This window comes from Indicator indicator, chromosome 1 (genome assembly GCF_027791375.1).
Source record: "Indicator indicator isolate 239-I01 chromosome 1, UM_Iind_1.1, whole genome shotgun sequence".
NCBI classification, from domain to species: domain Eukaryota; kingdom Metazoa; phylum Chordata; class Aves; order Piciformes; family Indicatoridae; genus Indicator; species Indicator indicator.
The window spans coordinates 38,018,471-38,041,138 of record NC_072010.1 but is presented as its reverse complement, the minus strand read 5'-3'; the positions used below and the strand labels follow the sequence as shown (position 1 = coordinate 38,041,138).

Below are 22,668 nucleotides of genomic sequence, written 5' to 3'. Positions count from 1 at the left end.
GTGCTGTTACCATCACTCTTTATAATGTGTTCAGGAGCTCCTTGTAGAATAATTGCTAAGAATAAACAGTCTTGGGGTTAGGGATACTGGTAGTACTTAATAAAAATTTGCACATTAGCAAACCCAGTATGTTTGGAAGAATTCTGTTGAAGTTCTTCATTATTCTGCTAGTACTTTCACATTTTCTTGCAATGTGTAAGGTTTAGAGGAAGCCTTATTTCTTCCCTTAAAAACATTACCTTAGGGATGTATTTTGCATTGTTTAAACAGTCATGACTTGGAAATTCTGAATGAAAAATTCGGTCTGCTGTAGTATCATAGCTTATTTATCAAGAAACAGTTGGAAAAGTGAACAGTAGTTTAAAGGCTATTAAGTGAGTGAATTCTCATCTACCAAAAGTGGTGTGGTTCTTTTTGTTTGTTGTCACAGGTTATGTTCAATGTATTTTCCATGGTTTTGTAGGCTTTTGCTTGCATTATGCTTATTTGAGGTTAGAAATGTCATCATCTTATTAAGTGCTATAATGACACATAGAAAGATGTTCCATACTAGGAAAAAAGAAAAATTCCTTGTGGCATTAATACTCAAGTGGAAATAAAAGCAGCATTGCTGTAGTGTTACTTTACCATAGGTTTTGCTGTTCTGTGTGTTGAACGTACACAAACTGGGTTTTTAAAGTGAGTTTTCTTCACAAGATTTTGTTTTTGTTGTGCAGCTTACTCCCTTGTAATATTATAACTGAGTTAATTAATGCTGACTTCATACTGCATCTGCTTACAGACCAGTTGTTCTTCAGTTGAGCAATTAAATTTCTAGAGGCACTGATGCCTCAAGATATTTCCTGTTTCTCAGTTAACTCAAGCATTTTGAACTTAAGCAGTTTTTATCATGCTGAAATATAGCTAATATAATTGGTGTCACAATTGGTACCAAATGTAGCTTTCGTTTTATTTAAGCGCTGCCAGATGTATCGTACTTTTATTATGCTGCAGAACCTTAGTGTGACTGTGTATAAGTGGTACTTGGTACTGTGGGTGTGTTGTGCAGTCATTCACAGTTTATTGGCATCTTTTGCTAAGTGTTATGTTCAGATGGGGAACCTAGTCAGAAATGGGATGGCTGGTTACTGTCTGAATGTTGATGTGAGTCTGCATTGCTTATGATGCTGTCTTCAAATGGGTCAGATGAGACTCTTGAAATGTCATTCTCATTAATTCTTATAGGCTGGCTGGGCTCTTGTCCTGTGTGACCTTTGCACTGCACACATTGCTATTGATAATACTAAATTACATCCAAAACATCTTCTGGCTATCCTACCTATATCTCTGTCTGTATGACTGTCCTATATGGCTCTTTCTGTATCAAAAGAAAGCAGTTTTAATGACTTGGTATCCTAGTTATATCCAGCTTTGTCAATATTGCAGCAGGGACTGCTGGGGGAAATCACTGGAAATGACAGATTCTCCACCCAGGATATTAATCCATATGCTTAGGCATACATGTAGTGCTTATCAACTAGTCTGTGCATAGCAGGAACTGACAGGAGAATTTTGGGGCCTTGTCGAAATTTTCAACTGGAGAACTCCTGTAACATTTAGTTAAACACTTTGCCTTGAAGGGTTCTTAGAATTTTTTTTTCCTCTACAAATACACGTTCCAGCTGGTAATTCCAAACACATGCATGAGGTTATTCTCCAGGTTTAGGATTTAGTGTTTCCTGTTTTGGAATTCCCTGAAATTCTTCTGCCCGTTTTTCCTGTCTCTTGAGGTCCTTCTGAAAGGCAGCAAAGCAGTCTGGTTTTTAACATCACCTCCCTGGTTTTAACATCACCTCTCTACTAAAAACTAGTTGCTCATCCTCTGCTTCTTGGGGAAAATCTATCAAAGTGAGAAAACATCTATATGAAGCTCTGTAAAATATGAGACTGCCTCTGTTTACAGTGGATAATTTGAAGGTGTTCTCTTCAACCCCTGACTAAATAATAGAGTGTTATTTAGTAACTGTCTTTATTGCTACATGACAGAAAAGTGATTCTGCTCTCAAGAAAAAGAGTCTTTCCAATGAACTAAGTAAAATACAGGTTGTATGCCTTATTGTGTGCCTTCTAGAATTTAGTTATGTCCTATAGAAAATACATCTATCCTTTTTCGTGTCATAAAAAGGTTATTAGGTGGAGTAGACTTTTCATTTTCCATTTTGTTCAAATTTTATCTTTGCTGCTACATAAAGAGAAGGGGATATTCTTAAGTGTAGTACATACTCTATTTGCTGTTTCAATTGCAAGTTGTAGAGCTTCAATAGTTAAGTATAAGGATTTATTTAAAACAGTGGAAACTATGTATCCTTCAGAAGGGACATGAACATTTTGAATTTATTTTAAGCAACATTTAACAGCACAGGTACAATGACCAGTCAAAGCCAGTGTATTTTCAGCCTATATTGCTTGGAACAGAAAATACTTTGTTTGCATGTAACTACTTGTGCAGTGCTGCATTAATTTGCCTTTGCATTTTGCTTTTTTGTCTTGCTGTTCTCCATGTCCCCATTTGCCTCCCTACCTGCCAAAAAGAGCAAAATTGAAAAAAGCAAGGCAAAATCCAAACCTGAAGTTTGACTAAGTGTCCTTGTGTTATTACATCCATAGTTGCCATATTTGGGTCACACTGCAATCTTACAGATAGCAAAGGAGGAGCTGAGATTTATGTTAGAACTTCAGTGATTTTATAGAAGTCTTTTTTCCTTTTCCCTTTTTTCCATTTTTTAAAATTATTGTTAAAGTTCTTTTGCTTTAGAGCTGAAGGTAATTTGTTTTGATAATCCCAGCTTCTTATACTTCTTATCTGAAGGACCTTTAAGGGAAAGGCATTTTACATTATCTGCAAGAACTCTTACTGCAGTAACATACTGAGTATTCTTCTGGTGCCCTGCTTTTCCCCTCTCTGTTCTCCTATTACTGCAAGTCATCCTTTAGGACAAATGCCCTGTGATCTCTTCAGAGCACTTCACAACTGTGGGTTTTTTGTTTGGTTTTGTTTTTTTTCTGTTGGGTATTTAAAATTAAGGTGTTTGCAGTACTTAAACTGAATCTATTCATTACAAAAAATTTATTTTGCTGAGTGTGCATGATACATTTGTATGTTTGAGGTCTGCTGCTTTTGACTACTGATTATAAATGTGTTCATAAACTCAGTAAAATTTAGTCAGCATTTAGCATACGTAGCTATCTACGTAGATAGATAGCAGATTTAAGACTAAATTATATTGTTCTCCCCCTATCTTTTCAAGAAACAGGGAAGAAGGTTAGCCATGAACAATCTGTATAAGTTCTGTATGCGCCAAATAAAAATATGAATGTGTTTTCTGTGTTTCAGGGAAGTCTCAAGAACAGTCGGAAGATTTCACCCCAAGAGTTTATTCAGGAATTAAAATCTGGGTCAATAGATGAAAGGCTAGTCACCTGCTTAGAATCTCTCCGTGTGTCCTTGACTAGTAATCCTGTCAGGTAATGTTATTAACACATATTGCAAAGATTAATAAAATTCTTATTTCTTAATGGATTAAAATTAATGATCTGTAGATATGCTTGTTTCAAGGTTTTCCAGTAAATAAATGTGTATGCATTAGTCAATGTACTTTTTTTTTTATTGATTATGTATCTTCTATAGATCATTTTTTCAATAGAGTTCATTGATCTGTACAAGGTAATGCTAAGAGAAGGTAAAACAAATGTAGTGCAGAGCAGTTCACTTTGTTTTTTAGTTCCAAACAGTATTTTTTTTGCCATTTTAATTTTTGAAATATTCTAACTCCTTCATCTTTTATATTATTTTCTTAGAGTAATCAACAATGGCAAATAGGTACCTTGCTGTAAGTTTATTAGCTAGAAAACATATATTTTTATGTGTTCCTCCTTCTGTCCAGTGTTACTCAGGCTTTCTTCCTTGCTGCCTTACAGTAATATTTGCTGTATCTGTGAAGTTCATCTATACAGAAGAAAGCACATTAGTTTACCTGTGCTTTTTTTCTAAAAATGCTAACCCTTCAGCAGTCATGATTCTAACACTGGTATCAATCTTTGCATTTAATTTTGTTTTGATCCATGCAGCTTGATTTGTGAATGCTGGCTTTATCAAATTATATTTTTTCCTATTCTAATCTATTCACAATCTTTTGTTTTAGCGTTCCTATTTAAACCAATGGTTGAACACATAATTTTGGAAAACTAGGAAAACTACTTTGGGTTTAGTTCAAAATAATGCAGATGAAATGTTGGTGCTGTTTATAATGGGATGTGATTAAAAAGGGATTAGACAATTTTCTGCATCTGGCTTGGCAGAATTTTTGATATAAGTCTTCTGTATGAGTGTTTGCTTCTTTCCTTCTATTAATTTGTTTTGAATTGGATTGTCTTATTTAGAATATGTAAGGATACACACGGGAAGAAAAGTTTGCATTAACCTGAGTTCTTCTGGCAGGGTTTTACAGAAGACATACTCTGTGAATGTGAAGCTACTTTTTGATTGCTTCCCCTTAGTTAGAACAAACAAACAAGCAAAACCCAAAAAAGAACAAAGCAACAAACCAAAACCCCAGAGATTTTTTTTTATTTGCACTTCAATTAAGTGAAGAAAACTTTGCCTTTTAGCATGCATCTGGAAACAGAAACAACTCACATTTAGAGCAATTTTTCCTCTGTTCTTTATATAACTGGGTAATTTTGTATTTTTGTGTGTGATCCACTTTGCTGCCCCTTTCCCACAGACTAAGATAAAAGTTACTCTCACTCCTTCAAAAAAACCCACAAAAACCCAAACCACAGCAGAAACAAAACCTACCAACCCCTCCCCGCCCCGAAAAAAAAACAAACCCAAAGAACAACAACAAAAAATCCCAAACCAAGGCCAATGTCTTAGTGAGGTGCTATTTCTGTCTGACATCACAGTACAATATGATAGGACATTAAGGTGTAAGGAAGATGGAGAAAATTTCAGAATAAGGAATATGGTGCCCAGCTGGGAGAGAACAGTGTTGGTCTATACCTGAGATTTTTGAATGCAAGTTAAATTGGTCTATGTTGTTGTAAAGAACATTTGATCAATACCAAGAACAGCAAGATATGTCTCCTGAGTGAAATACTTCTTTTTTACAGCAGGTAAATAGTGTGAAATATTGGAATAAGTAGGTTTTCCACAACTGTTTCACTTAAAGTAAGGAAAGGGTTAGAAATCTGTAGATATATAGTACAGGGAAAAGAGCAAGTGGTGCATGGGGAAATAGAAAAATGAATGTTATAATTTTCATAAGCTTAGTGCATTTTATGTCTGTCCTTCAAAAGATGCTAGAAGGGTATGATGCATTGTTGATATTGAAGTAGTGCACTGATAATTTTGAGGGATTAGTTTCTTTAATTTACTGGTACAAATAGTTCTAGATTACAATACTTTAAATTTGTTTACTCTTATAAAGTATGGTAGGTACAGCATTTGACAGTGGAATCTAAGTCTTAACTTGAAGTTAAAATTTAATCAGTTATAGTCAATTTGAAACATTAGGCATAAAAATAAATCTTAAATTAACTGTAATGTTTGGATTAGAGTGAAACTCATTAGGATAATGGATATATGGCCTATGAATAGGTTTGAATTTGAGAGATTTTGAACTGGAAGAATAATAACTGCATCTTGCAAAAACAGCAAAGAAGAGATATTTAAATAGGCAGCAGTTTCATAAAACCAGCAGCTTTACTGTTGTCCATGCATTTTTAGTCTACGAATCCAAAGAAGGATCAGAACCAATAGAACATATGGGTTCTGAAACAGTGGTGTTATGAGTGGTGCTGAATAAAGACTGTTAAGATAGACTCCACTAGACTTAAACAGATAATTTTAAAAATAAATTTAAGTCCTTCTGTAGGGCTTATATACAAAAATTGCAAAAAATTAATGGTGGCATGGTGTTCTTCATACTTAACATCTGTGGAGTCAACATTTTTAAACCACTTCCTCTTATTTTTAATGAATAATGATGATGTTCATTTGAAGCAGATACAGGTGACCTTCATTTTTCCTATCATCAGCCAGATCTTTGAGTAAGAACTCTAATCCAGATGCTACAAATCCATGAATATTTTTAATTGCAACTTCATATGATATGGGCAACAGGAAATAACTGATGAATATTTGATATTTTATTTTGTGCGTGTTTAATACTTAAGAGTAAATTCATGCTTTTTTCAAAAGGATGAGAATAAAATTTAGATTCAACCTAACAATGTTCACATTTGTGGGCTGTGATCTTTTTGACAATATGCAATATATTTTCCCCGTTTTTTTTTTTCTATTACTGTACTTTAATTGACATAACTTGTTAGTCTTGTTGACAGTTTTGAGTTTCTAATGCAAGAAATGGTTCTCCAGCATTACTTTCAATTAGTCATTTTTGCAAAATACACTTTGAGTTTACAGAGAAAATCTCAATCAAGTGATACTGAGTGTATTGAATGTATTGAACCCTTGTGTGTAGCATTTATTTTCCATCAGTATTAAAAAAAGCCACAAAAGGCAAATGTATCCATTGATCTTGATCACTGATATTCAGGTAAATAAAGAAATAAGATGTTTTCACCTCACAGTTGCCAAGGCAGTCATAAGTGGTTCAGTAGTCTAGCTGTACATAGTATTGCAGATAACTGATTATCTACAACTATTTCCTCTCTTTGCAATTAGATTAAGATAGTATTTTTAATTGAAAATAGGGACACTTGATAGCTTGGTGCTTTGTCAGACTGACAAAAAGCTGGATGTTTGCTCTGAATAGTGTAAGTGATCTTTGTTCTTCTGTAGAAGCAGAGGAAAGGGCAGTCTTTGAAATATCAATTTTTTAAATTACTTACTTTTTTCTTTCTCCCTAGCTGGGTTGAAAACTTTGGCCGAGAAGGTCTGGGGCTGCTGTTGGATGTTTTGGAAAGATTGGTCGAGACAAAAAAGTAAGGATGTTTTCATGTAAAGTTGCCAGCTTTCTTAATATGGAAACAGCATTTAATTGCACTCCACCTTTTTTATTCATTAAGCCAGGACAAAGTTGTGAAGAGGAGTCAGCATAAGGTTATACAATGTTTGAGAGCCTTCATGAATAATAAGGTATGGGATTTTATTTAATCTGGAAATCTCAATTTCTACAGTCCAGTCAGATAATGTACATGATCACTGAGTATAAGCCTGTGCAATTTGGGGAAGCGGTCTATTGATCAGCTGTAGTTAGAATTTCTTTCTGCTGGCACTTCCTTTCTGCAGAAATAGATAAAATTGTGAACTTCTGAAAGTGCTGTATGCCTTTATTACAGAATAAGTGATTGAATTTGGACTCTTCTCTCATTAATTTTTTAAATTATTTGGTGGGCTTAAATGTCATGGGAAATTATTTAGTGGAGGGAACTGTTGCTGTCTTTCACTAGACATTTGATACAGTCATTTAGATTCCCTCCAACTCTTCTTAACAATTGTTCTTCTGTTGTTTAGTATGGATTGGAAAGAATTATGGGAGAAGAGAGGAGCCTTTTGTTGCTGATCAAAGCAATTGATCCCAAGCAAACTAACATGATGACAGATATAGTTAAGCTCCTTTCTGCAGTGTGCATTGTTGGAGAGGAAAACATGTAAGTACTGTATGTAGCCAGAAATAATAAGATAATTTTATGATATCTAAAATTATATTTACAAATGAATGAAACTAAAATGTTCAACTCAGTACAGATACTACTTTCAAATCTCTCTTGTCAACTTCCAAAATACCTTTGTCTGTGATTTATTTATGTCTGTGTCTTTTTATAAGAGCTTTCTTTTATACTGGTGGGATGGAAATAATTAGGCAGTCATTCTTTTGCTTAAAATTTTAAGGTATTTTAAACATTGTAATCCAGCAATTAATTTTTTGGCTATGAAAGTCTCCAAAGGAAACAAGTACTGCCTTAATCTCCTAAATTGTACACAGGAAACTGAGGCAAGTGAATTCTTTGGTAAGATGACTCTTCAAAAGAGAAATAAACAGCAAGATATGTCTCCTGAGTGAAATACTTCTTTTTCTTGCAGTCTTGAAAAAATTTTGGAAGCTATAACAGCAGCAGCAGAGGAAAGGAACGTTGATAGGTTCTCTCCTATTGTAGAAGGTCTTCAGGATAACTCAGTTCAGCTGCAAGTAAGCATTTTTCCCCCCCAAACTTCTTAAGTGAAAATATATACTTATTGTTCTGTATTGAAGAAGTCATTGCAGTAAAAAAGAGGAGCAATACTGTTGCAAATGAGGGTCAGATTTTGGAATGTTTATAATACTTTGTTATCTTTTAAACTGTGTCGTGGAAAACTTGGTGTTGAGAAACGAAGGGATGTTGCAGGATAATTAGTTGATTTCTATTCACCCAAATCTTATGGACTTTGGGAATCTCATTCTATCTTATAATGGTTTGGGTTGGAAAAGACCTTTAAAGATCATCTAGTTCCAACCCCTCTATCATGATTCGTTGGAATGTCTTCATGTCTTTCAATGTGACCCTGAATACTTCTAGGGATGTAGGGTCTACAGCTTCTCAAGATACAATTTGCTGTCTGGGAGACAAGTGCACATGGCTGGCCTGTATCTAATTTTTTGTCTATGAATATCCCCAAGTCCATCTCTGAAGGGATGCTCTTAGTCCATTCTTCATCCAGCCTGCACTGATACCGGTGATGCACCAGCCTAGAAGCAGGATGTTGCACTTGGCCTTGTTGAAGTTCATGAGGGTCACATGGGCCTACTTTTCCAGCTTGTCAGGATTCCTTTGGATGGAATCTCCTTATGCTCCCATCTTCAGTTTCTTATTATGTGATTTCATTCCTCTTCATTCTAGCACAAAGCTTTTCACGGTTACAATTACTTATTTACCTTTTTTATTTGTAGTCTGTAAGTCACTGTGATGGAGAGGTTAGTAATTTATTAATTATGAAATATTAAGTATGAAAATACTTTATTATTATTAAAGTTTATTAATAACTGATTAATCACTTTTTATATATTGATTCTAATGAAAACATACTCCATAACTGGTTTAGTATATATAATTTGACCCAATTTGAATATTTACAGAATTAATTCCTAATTAAGGGAACAAAGGCTGCAGTTCCACAGATTGTCCACCAGATGGCGACTCGACAAGACGCCTGGCAGCTTTAACTATATACAGAGAAAGATTTACGATGCTATCAAGAGGCAATTCAAGCTGGAATGACACACGGCTAGGCGTGGGTGCTTTGAACTGAAAGTTAGCGAGTGTTGCACACGTGAAAAGACTCACTGTGTCTTTGTTTGTAGCGAAGCAAGCTGCTAGGTTGCGCTGGCTGCTCGCTGTCTGCCTGGGGCTGGTCCGGGGCTAGTCCAGGGCTTGGGGGAAGGGGAAGGCTTCCCTCTGGACGGTGACTTTCTTTCTTCTCCCACCTCCATGGGAGAGGCGAGGCTTTCCACCGATCGGCAGCTTCCCTTGGCAGGGTGATCCCACGACGCAACTGCGACGACTGGGGGCTGATAGGATCAGTGCGGCTCCATGAACAGGGTTGGCTCGGCAGGGCCGCTCCTTTGGGGTCGGCCTTTACAGTGGGGTGGCGACGGGCTTCGGGGCCAGTGGAGTGGGCTGTCTCAAATTCCAGAGACGGTCTTCGTTATGGGGATGCAGCCGCGCAGAGGGGTGGTTCCCCTTGGCTCGAAATGAGCTAACGACATCGATTCTCGGTGACTGCTTCTCATTTAAGGTTACAATGCAGTGCTTGGCTTGACTCAAAGGAGAGGGTGTGTCTCTCCGGAAATCCCGGGTTACGTCACCGTGAGGACACAGGGCTCCATTTATCTCCTGCGAACAGCGGGGTCACGCAGGGCACGTGGCTGCTTGGTCAGCTGCTTGTACCTGTAGCAGGTGTTGGACTGCCGGGCTTGGGCTAGTCCCTTTCCCTCTGGGCTAAAGCTTACCCTGGGGGTTCAAGTCCTCCTTAAGACATGAGTGGGCTTGTGACGCTGGCTTTTTTAGCTTCAGTGAAGGGATCTCCTTTGCTGGTTCCTCGGGCAGCTCAGGGTGCTGGCTTCTTCTCCATGTTGCAGAGGCTGCTAGTATGCTTGCATGTGGGAGTGAGAAGATTACAGACAATGAGCTTAAGCACTATGAGCTTACAAGGCTCAAGCAAAGTGAGGGAGCAAAAGGAGAGAGCAACTAGTAAACAAGCAGGGTAATACTTATAAATTTCTTGAGGCTGGATCTGGCCAACGAGCATTCTTGTCAACAACCTGCTTTAGCCTATAGAAAGCGTGAAACTAGAATTATGCCCTTAAATGGAAGAAGCATGAGCATGCCATGTGATGGGTACATGTAGTTGTTTATCCCTTAGGAGACAGGTTAGTGTATGGGCCTTTGTTCCCCACTCTGGGAAGGAGAGTGGAAGAGGGGACTTGCCCAAACATGTTGGGACGAGTTTTCCAGTATTTGGGGGCATAATTCTGGGCATAGGATGCCTTCACCACAGTCACCTTCTAACCTTTTTTAGTAATTTGGGTATTAATTTGTAGTATAACTTGAATGAACAAACTATCATTCTTTTTTTACCCAGTATTGTGAAAATCACTACTAAAATACCTTATTTTCTCAAGTGCATTCTAGAGTACACGTTCTAGAAGTGCAAAAAACAGATCAATGGAATGTCATATAAAAGTTGAAGTAGACAGACAATTGCTGTCCAACATAAACTCAGTTCAAAGTAACTAACTTTATCTGACAAAGGGTTTCCTTCTGTTTCTATTATTTGATTGGTTGGTTTCTGTTACAGTTTGCATAGATATCTCTCTGTCTTCCATCCTGAGCAATAGATCCGATAGCAAGATTATTATCTGGTTTTTCTTTTCTTTAAATTTTACTGTCATAGACATAACAACAATCAGTGACTGTGATAGGATAAATTCAGCTTTGAATGACTCAGTTATCTGACAGTATGAACACATAGCCATGGTGCCATTTAATTTATTTATTCATTGTTAAATAAATATAATCATATAATCTAGCACAGGTTGCACAGGAATGCCTCCAGATGGGTCTTGAGAGTCTCCAGAAAGGAGACTCCATGTCTCTGGGGAGCCCATCCCAGTGCTCTGTGACCCTTATAATAAAGAAGTTCTTCCTTGTGTTGAGGTGGAACTTCCTGTACTGTGGTTTACATCCATTGCCTCTTGTCCTATCACAGGGTGCAACTGAGAAGAGGCTGTTCCTTCCTTCTTGACACCCAGCCCTCATATATTTATATACATTTATTAGATCCTCTCTCAGTCTTCTCTGAAGACTAAAAAGCCTTTCCTCATAGGGCATGTGCTCCAGTCCCTTAAGCATCCTTGTAGCCCTCCGTTGGACTGTCTCAAGTAGATACCTGTCTCCCTTGAACTGGGGTGCCCAGAACTGGATACAGTTTTCCAGGGGGGCTTCACTAGGGCAGAGTAGAGGGGAAGGAGTACCTCCCTTGATCTGCTGGACACACTCTTCTTAATGCATCCCAGGATACCATTGGCCTTCTTGCCACAAGGGCACATTGCTGACCACTGGATAACTTGTTATCCACCAGGACCCCCAGGTCCTTCTCCATGGGGCTGCTCTCTAGCAGATCACCTCCTAACCTGCACTGCTGCAGTTTATTATTCCTTCCCAGGTGCAGGACTCTGCACTTATCCTTGTTGAACCTCATTAGATTTCTCTCTGCCCAGCTCTCCAGTCTGTCCTGTTAACATTCACATGTCATCAAACAGTCAAACAACACTTGTTATCAAAGAGAAGAGGCTGGGTCCCCCCTTGCTCCAACCTCTCTTCAGGTAGTTGTGGAGAGCGATGAGGTCTCCCCTCAGCCTCCGCTTCTCTAGAGTGAACAACCCCAGCTCCCTCAGGCACTCCTCACTGGTCATGTGCTCCACACCCTTCATGAGCCTTGTTGGCCTTCTCTGGCATGATCCAGTACCTCAACATCCCTCCTATAGTGAGGGGCCCAGAACTGGACACAATACTCAAGGTGTGGCCTCACCAGTGCTGAGTACAGGGGGACTTCGTGCTGGCCACAGTATTTCTACTGCAAGCCAGGATGCCATTGGCTCTTGGCCATATGGGCACACTGCTGGCTTGTATTCAAGTCAACTATTGACCAATACCCTCAGGTCCCTCTCCAAGTTGAAGCTTACCGTGAGGTTGTTGTGACCCAAGTGCAGGATCTGGCACTTGGCCTTGTTGAACTTCATACAATTAGTCAGGTCATATGATAATTAAGGGGAGGGTAATTCTTTAAGTATTTTTTTTTAAACTTTAATCTTGTAAATATGTATCTCAACATGGATTTATTACACTGAGTTGAAGTTTTGAATAACAACCACGTCAAAGAAGTTATGGATTCTCTAGTTCCTTTGTTTCAACACTAACGACTTTTAAATGCCTATAAGGTGTATCGTACCATTACCACTGATGGTAGTCAGAATATAGAAGTTCAGACACCTGAAATTTATGGCATTTTTGCTTTGCTAGTCTTTCAAATATGAGCATGAATTTAAGGAACTGCAATATATTTGCATGTATGTAGATTTAATAAGGGAAAAATGCTTTCTCTAAGTTGCTTTTCTATATAGTTCAAAAAGCACATGAAAACTACCTCAAAAGCAGGGCAATTACGCCAGCTGCTTCAAATCTCCGTTTATCCATAATGGGTAACTGATTTGGTGTTTTGCTCATTTCCTGCTTTTTAAAAATTAAAATAAAAATTGTAAGGGCCTGTCTAAGTCTATAAATACACCTTGCAGATTAAACTGAAGGTGAACAGATAGTAGCTTTTTTGATCAACATTTGGTAACGAGTTTCAGAAATTATAATCCCTTGTAAATAGTTTAGACTGGGTGCCCCCTGCCACTCTAAGCAACCCCTTTAAGAAATAGGTAGATACCAGTATATTAATGGCAATTGACACAATTGAGATACAGGGGAAAAATGTCATAGAGATGAGAATCTCTAACCACTTAGAGCTTTCTTATAAACATGAGCACTTTCATACTCTCTGTTAACAGTGATGCTCAGCTCCATCAGTGAGATACCACTGGTGCTTAACCGAATCAATGCAGACAACCTTCAGCTTAGTTGTTAACTGTGGAGTAAGAACTTTCATTTTTCTAGGACTAGTCTTCAGATATTAAACAAGTACTTTATCACTTAAGCTGTCTGATAATTTTGCTATATCTCCATTTGGTATTTTGTTATCCTCTGATACAGAAGAGAAAAGCATTGTTAAAACTGAAAATTTAAATGTTACAGCTGAAATATTAAGCTAAACATATTAATTGTTAAAATTGAAAATTTGAATGTTACAGCTGAAATACTTAATAAGCTAAATATATTAATTTGACTTTACTGAGAGTATTATCCTAAACTTCCTGAAAAAAGGTAACATTTTGCTCTTTGATTTGTTGTATCTTATATAGACATGGAAACTTCTAATGAAAGGTCTTGTCTCTTTTTTTTTTTTTTTGAGATAAACTTCCATTGGAGCATATTCTTTCCACTAAAACTTTTTCTTTTTCAGACTACACAAATGTTTGTTAGATTTCTATTTTAAGAACAGAAAAATCAAGCTTCTTCATGTGAATCAGTTGTAATCTTTCATAACAATGACATTGACTTTGTGGTTAATTTGATAGTGTCTTAATGAGATAAAAGTTTGCTGTTGTCAGTTACTTGGCACATGTGCCTTGATTATCTACTTGATATATGTAGGCTTGCTTTGTGGCAGCTCATTTTGACACTAACAACTGACCTTTTCTATTTTGAATTGAGTAACATTTCTGCTACTTGAAGGCTGAATATATAAAAGGCCTCACTAGGATGATTTTTGTTGTTTTGTTTTTTTCTTTTGTGTGCGAAAGCTCTATGTATCTACTTTTTGCAATTGCTGGAAGCAGATGATATTTGCCCTTTTATGTTTTTGTTTAATCCAAAATTATGGAAATCATAGTTAAATATTTTTGGTTAAAGACAAAGTTGGTGATTTTAGTTTGAGGATATAACTACAGGCAGGAGTAATACTCCGTTTCTGGTTTTGTTAATGTCTTAAGCCTTTGGTTACAAAAATGCATATAAGGCAATCATGTAGCTTTGTAGATTATGAGGGTAACACAAAAGGTCATGGATGCAGGTAGTACAGCTCTTCTGACACAATCCATTTTGCTGTATTTAAAATAGTGATAAAAACAACAACAAATTCAGTGTTGTCCTGTTCTTCTCATTCTTATAGAATCAAATGAATGCTTCTGTGCTCTAATCATCGTATTTCATTGTTCCTCAAGCATATGGTTTAACTAATGGGAGAGTACTGTTAGTTTTTTGTGCAGTTCTAGTTGCAGTTCCTTCTAATTTTCCACTTATAATTGAGAAGAAGCATGATGTTGAAGCAACATTGCAGTTCTTCCTTTTCCAATTAAGTTTCTGAAAAGTAAGCACTGGGTATCCCTGTGAAAATCTGCAGGTATTTCATGCCTATCCTAGGGGAAGCGTTTTTGTGACAAAGAAAAAGGTCTTATTCTATTCATCAGCAGCATTACCCTATCAATATTTATAGTTGCCAGGGAATACCATTTATCATTCTTTTTCATCTAGGAGATAGTATCAGTCTATGTTTGACTGAAATTTTTGATGATTCTAACAAGATTCTTTGCATAACTGTGTATGTGATGGGTTGAATTGGAACAAAGCTACCTTATCTAAATGTAGAGACTGATAATAAGTATTTAAGATGCATGTAAGTGTATATTCATGTGGATGGTACATCTCAAAGTTGTTACTCTAAACTTTTTGTTATTAGGGAGGGTAGATAATTGATGAATAACAGTATGATGTCTGTATCAGACCAAATCTACAGCCAGCTTAATAGTGGTAAACAGAATTTAATTACATATACATCCTCGTTATAGTGTTTTCTACAAACTAATGCTTGCAGTGATAGTGAGAAAAGTGAAGTGGAAAATCTTAGTGTAGTTTCTTTTAATTCAAATGATCAAGATATGTCATAAGATTACCATATAGTAGTGATTGTCTTTGCCTATGCAAGGAAAAAGATTCTCTGAGCTACTGAGATATACCTATGTATTTCACCAGAAGAGGAACACATATATTGCAATGTGTCTTCAGCTTAGCAAAATGCAAGTTTAAAGTTCAGGATGTGGAATCCTCAGAAAATGCACCCTGTAACTTGATAGACATCCCTGGTTAGAATTGCAGAGGATTAGAATTTCAAGCTGTAACTTCTAATTTAGTAGAATCTATATCATCTCTCTGTTCTAGTTTCATGGAGGAAACAATTCAAAATTTTCACATTCCAGATGAACTGTATTACCCGTGCAAAGTTTTTCTCCCCTACCAAAAATAATGTGTGTGCATCCATCAATATATGCCCATCTCTGAGATAAAGTCAAGAACTATAGATTTCTGTACCATGTGGCAGCAAGGTGTTAAAAGTGTTCCCAATGGAATATACTTGCAGATCCAAAAGCCTTCAGAAAACAAACATGGTGGACAATATTTAGCTGCAGCTCTTCAGGGTTCAAGAAGGGAAGGAAGCATCTAACTAGAGTGCCAAGTAAAGTGAAAGATTAGTTCTTGGCTTTTCCCTGAAGAAAATGCCTACAGTGGGATGTAATTACCATCTGGGTTAGATGTGACTCTCAGGAAAGAGTATTTAAATGTTGCAGTTCTCATCACCATTACAAAATTTCAGAAGGTACACCACAGAGCTGTGTATTACCATATGCCTTTCACTGTTAGAGTCTGAAATAATTTCACTTCTTCAGGTATCTTCTCCAGGGCAGACTGCCAGAATACCTCCATCTACAGAATCTATAACTCTTCCTGAATTGGTTTTAGATATAGACCATTTGCCCAAAATGTCTCCTGGCTTCCTAGGAAGCTAATTTACCCGGTCTTCACTGAACTTCATACTACCTCAGCAGACATACCTTTTCATTTATTGAAGATGAGACATCTTTGTTGATATGTATGTATCTTTCCCATCTTGTGTGTTCAAAAGGCTGTCAGTCTTTTTACAGAGTCTTACCTGAAGTAATTGAGTGTAAAAGAATGTAGTTAGGACCCACTCATGTGGAGTGCAAGCAGTGATTGATAATTCTGTCCCAAGAGTTGACATTTATAGAGCTGTCAAATGGAGTGCTACAGGCATTTTCGATGAGTGTTGCATACTTTGAGAGTTGTAAAGGAATGACATTAAATTTGGGATAATTGTTAATTTTTTTCTTAATTAGATTGAAGACAAGTTATTATGAGTGGATGCTCCTTGGAATTGTGTGTAGTGAAGTAATTGCTTATCTGTAGGTTCCTTTTTCCCTTAAGAAGTTCTTTCAGCTGTTTGGACTGTTTTCTCTCTGATCCTACCCTTTATTAGCAGGATTAGAGACTGGATGGTCTCTTTTTGTGGAAGAAATTACCCTATCTGTTATTTCTACTGCTTTTTTTTTTATTAGTAGTTACATTCTAGAAGCAGGAAGCATACTCGTTGTTTGACTATTGTTAGATCTGAAATCAGTAGTACTTTCTAGTAATTTAATAATTATAAATAACAATCTTTATATGAATGCTCAGAATTTTTTAAGCATATTGTTAGGCAGATTTAACATTACTTTATGATGAGAAAGTAATAATCTGGTATTTCAAAACAAAAGTCACTTGCTTCTATCTTTGTAATTTTAAGAAATCATCATGACAGACTTGACTTTTTTTTTTCCCTAGGCATTTTTGTGGTTGAGACTTTCTTTCTAAATAGACATAGATAAAGGTAAAATATCAGATTTACTTAAAACATTGTAGATTGGGAACAAAGTAAGTAAGTGGTAAATCTTTATCTTTAGCAATGCAAGACAGTGAACAGGATTTAGTTTGCAAGTAAGCCAACCCATCAAGCATTGGAGCTAGATGTCTAAACTCTCATGTAAACAATGGAAATCCAAGACTCAGTTTGGTTGCCCACACATGAACTTAAAAACTAATGTCTATAAAGGCATCGGAAATGACATGGTTCCTTTAGGAGATTCCCGCCCTTCTGGATTGGTGTTTGTAAGCCAGATGGGACACACTGCAGCACCTGTAATGGTGCTCTGTATACTATGTTCACGTTTAGGCTGAATTAGGTCCCCTAGTCAGTGAAGACAATAGGTCCTAGAGTGCCCTAGTCACTCCATGTGTGTAAGGAAGATCTTTTTGGAATCTAGAATCTTAAAGATGCACTTCAAAGAAGAATCCAGTAGGCTGCTGATTAACAAGAATGGGAATTTGGCTCTGTCTACAGACATACGTAGATATTTGTCTGCGTATAGGCATCTAAATGCAGGTATCTGAAGCCTGAATTGTGTTGTCTGGGAAAACTCTTGAGAATTCTGCTTGAGTTTATTCTTGTGCCTTAGACAGACACTAATTGGACTAAGCTTGCTCCTTCTTGAGTTGGCTTACTGTCAAATACAGGGTAATTTTAATATATTGTTTTTCCAACTGCAGAATTTAGGATAGGAAAAAAATTCTTTGCTTTTAGATTTTCCCTGGTTGAAATTGCCTTTAAATAAGTTACTCGGAAGATGCTCATCAAGTTTGAGCGGCATTTCTCTCTCTCTCTCGTTTTTGGCATGTTCCCTCAAAATCTAACTTTCCAGACTGCATCATTGCTGAAATGTTCACAAGCTTGTTTTTCCTTCTTGATAGAATTTAATACGTTTTTTCCTTACGGGTTTTAGGTTCATTAAATGGATCTGTTTTGTTGCATTCTAGTCCTAGGTGAATGAACTAATTAAAAATTATCATGATCACATGTGATTTAAGTGTTATATGCCTACTGCTAGATATTGAAATATACTTTCATTTAGTGCATGTTTTAAATGATTGTGATCTGGTAACAGGTTCTTGCTGTTGTCATTTAGTCTTTTAGAAATGTTTAAAAAGTTTTCATGAAACAGATTAAGGTAGGTGTCTAATCAGTGTCTTGCTTCCTCTTGTATAACCGTTTCTTATTCTCTTGTGGACCTCTGAGTGGAACTTTCACTATTGCTTTGTCCTTGTATTTCCATGGAAATAGTTTGTTAACATAACTGGGTCTTATTTATTCCAGGAAAGCTAAAGTATGTTCTTGCTATGAACTGCAATTAAATTCCCAATTGATCAAATTTGACTGAAGTACTAAAATAACAGTACTTATTACTGATGCATTTCTTGTTTTTCATTGTTGTGTCTTGTCTCTGTTCTATTTGAATAGCATATGTGCTCATGTACCTTGTTGATCTGGCAAATTAAAAGAAAATACCTTTTCTTCTTTTGGCTGCAATTACATCTGTAGATATCCTTTCATCTCAATTGTATTGCTCTCTCAAAGATCAGGGTTTTTACAATAGTGCACTTTGTTCAGTCTCTGATTGCCTCTTCATTGATAGTTTAAGTCAAGTGTGATAAAATGCTGATTTCCTGCTTAGCAGTCCATTCACATTAAGGTTTGCATGAAAACATACTGTGTTTTAAACAATGACAAGGTTCCAATTGTGATGTAATCAAACAACATGGAGTTTGCCTTTATTTGAAATGTACATGTAGCCTTGCAGTACATTATTATTGACTGCATGGTAGTGTTGCCCAGTGAAGTCTGCAATCATTGAAATGCGTCACTGATGTTAACAGAAGTACAGGCGTTGGTGGCATCTGTCACTGCACTGAATTAATAGCTTTGAATAGCAGAGCTAATTGAATCAAGAAAACGCAACTGAGTGAAAGAATCAGTATTCCAGAGAGAGACATTGCTGATTGTATAACAGGTTTCAACTAAACTTTAGGGGAAGTAAAAAATTTCGGTCACAGCTGCTGAAGAAAAATAAAAATACTGATAAAGAGGATGGTTACTGATAAAGTAAGCCCATACCAAAACAAATACAAAAATGTCTGAGAAGGAAAAATACTTAGATAATAAGAGAGTATATTTTGTGGTGGCATACTAAATATGAACTGTTTTGTTTGCCTGCTTCTTTTGTACCGTTTGTTGTGTCCTCATAAGATTCTTCACCACATGGTGGCGTTGGATATCCAAAGCCAAGAATTTGTTTTGAGTCTAGATGAAGTCTTAATGGTTTAATCAAATTACTCTCAGTAGTGCTAAGACATCTCTGCTTGCATTCCATGCCTTTACTTTTGTATGCTGCATTTTATTCTTATTATTTCTGCCTGAAAGGAGGCTGTAGCCAGATGGGGGTTGGTCTCTTCTCCCAGGCAGCCAGTGACAGAACAAGAGGACACAGTCTCAGGCTGCACCAGGGGAGGTTTAGGCTGGATATTAGGAAGAAATTCTTCACAGAAAGAGCAATTGGCCATGGGAATGGGCTTCCTCCTCAACCGGTTGATGGGGTCAGGGAGCAGTACAGTCCACCTGAAAACCATGAGGAAGCACTTAGAGACTTGATGAGCCACTTGGATATTCACAAGTCCATGGGACCAGATGGGATCCATCCTAGGGTACTGAGAGAACTGGCAGATGAGCTCGTTAAGCCACTGTCCATCATTTACCACCAGTCCTGGCTCACTGGAGAGATCCCAGATGACTGGAAGCTGGCCAATGTGATGCCCATCTACAAGAAGGGCTGGATGGAAGATACTGGAAACTACAGGCCTGTCAGCCTGACCTCAGTGCCAGGCAAGATTATGGAGCAGATCATCTTGAGGGCAATCGCAGGATGGCCAAGGGATCAGACCAAGCCAACACGGATTTAGGAGGAGCAACCTGATCTCCTTTTATGCCCAGGTGACCCACCTGGTGGATGAGGGGAAGGCTGTGGATGTAGTCTACCTGGACTTCAACAAGGCCTTTTACACCATCCCCCATAGCAAACTCCTGGCCAAGCTGTCAGCCTGTGGCTTGGACAGCAGCGCTCTGTGCTGGGTTAAGAACTGGCTGGAGGGCTGGGCCCAGAGAGTGGTGGTGAATGGTGCCACTGCCAGTTGGCAGCCTGTCACTAGTGGTGTCCTCCAGGGATCAGTGTTGGGCCCCATCCTGTTTAATATCTTTATTGATGATCTGGATGAAGGGATAGAGTCCACCATTAGTAAGTTTGCAGATGACACCAAGTTGAGGGCAGGTGTTGATCTGTTGAGGGGTAGAAGGGCTCTGTAGAGGGACCTTGACAGGCAGAGTCCAACAGATGGGCAGAGTCCAACAGGATGGCATTCAACAACTCCAAGTGCCGGGTTCTGCACTTTGGCCAGAACAACCCCATGCAGAGCTACAGGCTGGGGTCAGAGTGGCTGGAGAGCAGCCAGGCAGAAAGGGATCTGGGGGTACTGGTTGAGAGTAGGCTGAACATGAGCCAGCAGTGTGCCCAGATGGCAAAGAAGGCCAATGGCATCCTGGCCTCTATCAGGAATAGTGTGGCCAGAAGGAGCAGGGAAGTCATTCTTCCCGTGTACTCAACATCTTGAGTACTGTGTCGAGTTCTGGGCTCTTCAGTTTAAGAAGGACATTGAGATACTTGAATATGTCCAGAAAAGGGCAACCAGCCTGGTGAGGGGTCTCGAGCACAAGCCCCATGAGGAGAGGTTGAGGGCGCTGGGGTTGTTTAGCCTGGAGAAGAGGATGCTCAGAGGAGACCTTATTGCTCTCTACAACTATCTGAGACAGGTAGGGGTTGGTCTCTTCTCCCAGGCAACTGGTGGCAGAACAAGAGGACAGAGTCTCAGGCTGCACCAGGGAAAGTTTAGGCTTGAGATGAGGAGAAAGTTCTTCACAGAAAGAGTAATGGGCCAGTGGAATGGGCTGGCCAGGGAGGTGGTGGAGTCACTGTCCCTGGAAGCGTTAAAAAAAAAGATTGGATGTGGCACTTGGAGCCATGCTTTAGTTGTCAGGAGGTGTTAAGTATTAGGTAATAGGTTGGACTTGATGATTTCTGAGGTCTTTTCTAACCTGGTTGATTCTGTGATGCTGTGATTCTGTGAATACATGAATAATGTTTCTTGTACATGGGGTCTTGATGTACAAACAACAAAGAGGGTAAAAAAAAAAAGTAATTGCTGTTGTCATCCTTATTTATGATTAAAAGGTTACTGTTATTCTAAAGGATTATGAATTTAGACAGTGAATTCCTGATGTTTCTGGCTATGGATTTTCAACAGGAATCTCTTGATTCTTTAGAAGAGATTCGCTAATTGACCTGATTCTTGCATTTGAGCTGAAGTACCAGCTGCCATGAAGTATTCTGTGACACTCAGTATATTTAAAGAGAGAAGATTAAAAAAAACAAAAGGGGGAAAAAGCCCTTTGTGTTCTTCAGCTCAGGGTAATCAGCATTATGTCTTCTAATATGTTTTCCACAGTTCACATAGACTTTAGCCTTTGCTACTTCTATTATATCACTAACTTTTAATACATATTTTTATAAGTTGAAAACTATGCTTGTCAAGGTGTTTACTGTCTGCCAAAGTTAATTTACTAAAGAAACTTGCTACTTTAATAAAATAAAAAAATTAAATGGAGTTTAATTAAGTTTTATTTTAATGAAAATTTCTGAACTAGTATTTGATAGCTTATGTGGCTGATAAGAAACTTAAGTATCTTAATTATAAGAGTACGGTAAATTGATAATTAGACATGACATAATGTCTAATAGTTCATTATGTCTTTTTGACTGTGATGCATATTAAAATTTAAGAAATAAAATGGTTTAATATTTCCTCTGTTACAGGTAGCTTGCATGCAGCTCATCAATGCTCTCGTTACATCTCCTGATGACTTGGATTTTAGACTTCACATCAGAAATGAGTTTATGCGCAGTGGATTGAAAGAGATATTGCCAGTAAGCATCTTGTAGTTTCTCTTTGCGTTGCTATTTAAATTACTGGACTATTTGAGCTTGAGAGGGGGAGTAGGAGAAGAAATTCTAATATTTTATTAAGGCTGGGCATGAACACAATCTTAAAAAAAGAAGGAAAAGGTAAAGTGTGGTCTCTAATTACACAGCTTTTTTAGCACTTTGATTTAGAATATATGACAGACTGTTGTGCAGACACTTGTTAAGCCAGGCTGAAGCCATGTTTAGCTTTTGAATATTTAACTTGTGTTCTTTTAAACTTCAAAATAACATAAACTCATGGAAGTTATAGAGAAGTAAGTTTTTTTTTTTTTTTTTACATATAGAAAAGCTAATTTTGCAAACCTTTGTACTGTTTCTTTACAGCAATTGAGATGTATAAAGAATGAAGCACTAGATATTCAGCTGAAAGTGTTCAATGAGCATAAGGAAGAAGACATGATCGAATTCTCTCATCGTTTAGAAGATATTAGGTCTGAACTCGAATATCCTTTTCTTATCAGCAGGAGCAACATGAATAAATTGACAGTCAACATATAACTGAAATATTTTTTTTTCTTGCTATTACTTTCCTTAACACTTTTACTGAAGTAAATGATGTTTACAACATGGTGTGGAATACAGTTAAGGATACTAGTGCTGAAGGATATTTTCTTTCTATACTCCAACATCTTCTGCTGATAAGAAATGATTATTTTATACGGTATGTTAAGTGTTAATTATATATTTTATTTTCATTTAGTCATTAATA

At 37.5% G+C, this 22,668-nt stretch overlaps 1 protein-coding gene across 2 annotated transcripts in view; it reads left to right on the top strand.

Moving 5' to 3' along the window:
* The window catches only part of DIAPH3 (diaphanous related formin 3), a 202,538-nt gene that overhangs the window by 5,978 nt on the left and 173,892 nt on the right, over positions 1-22,668 (top strand). For both annotated transcript variants that reach the window (XM_054399226.1, XM_054399218.1), the window contains 8 exons: positions 3,374-3,504; positions 6,913-6,987; positions 7,072-7,141; positions 7,520-7,656; positions 8,090-8,195; positions 21,792-21,902; positions 22,284-22,402; positions 22,504-22,620. In XM_054399226.1, coding sequence (XP_054255201.1) covers positions 3,374-3,504; positions 6,913-6,987; positions 7,072-7,141; positions 7,520-7,656; positions 8,090-8,195; positions 21,792-21,902; positions 22,284-22,402; positions 22,504-22,620 — 866 coding nt within the window. The remainder of the gene's footprint in view (positions 1-3,373; positions 3,505-6,912; positions 6,988-7,071; positions 7,142-7,519; positions 7,657-8,089; positions 8,196-21,791; positions 21,903-22,283; positions 22,403-22,503; positions 22,621-22,668) is intronic.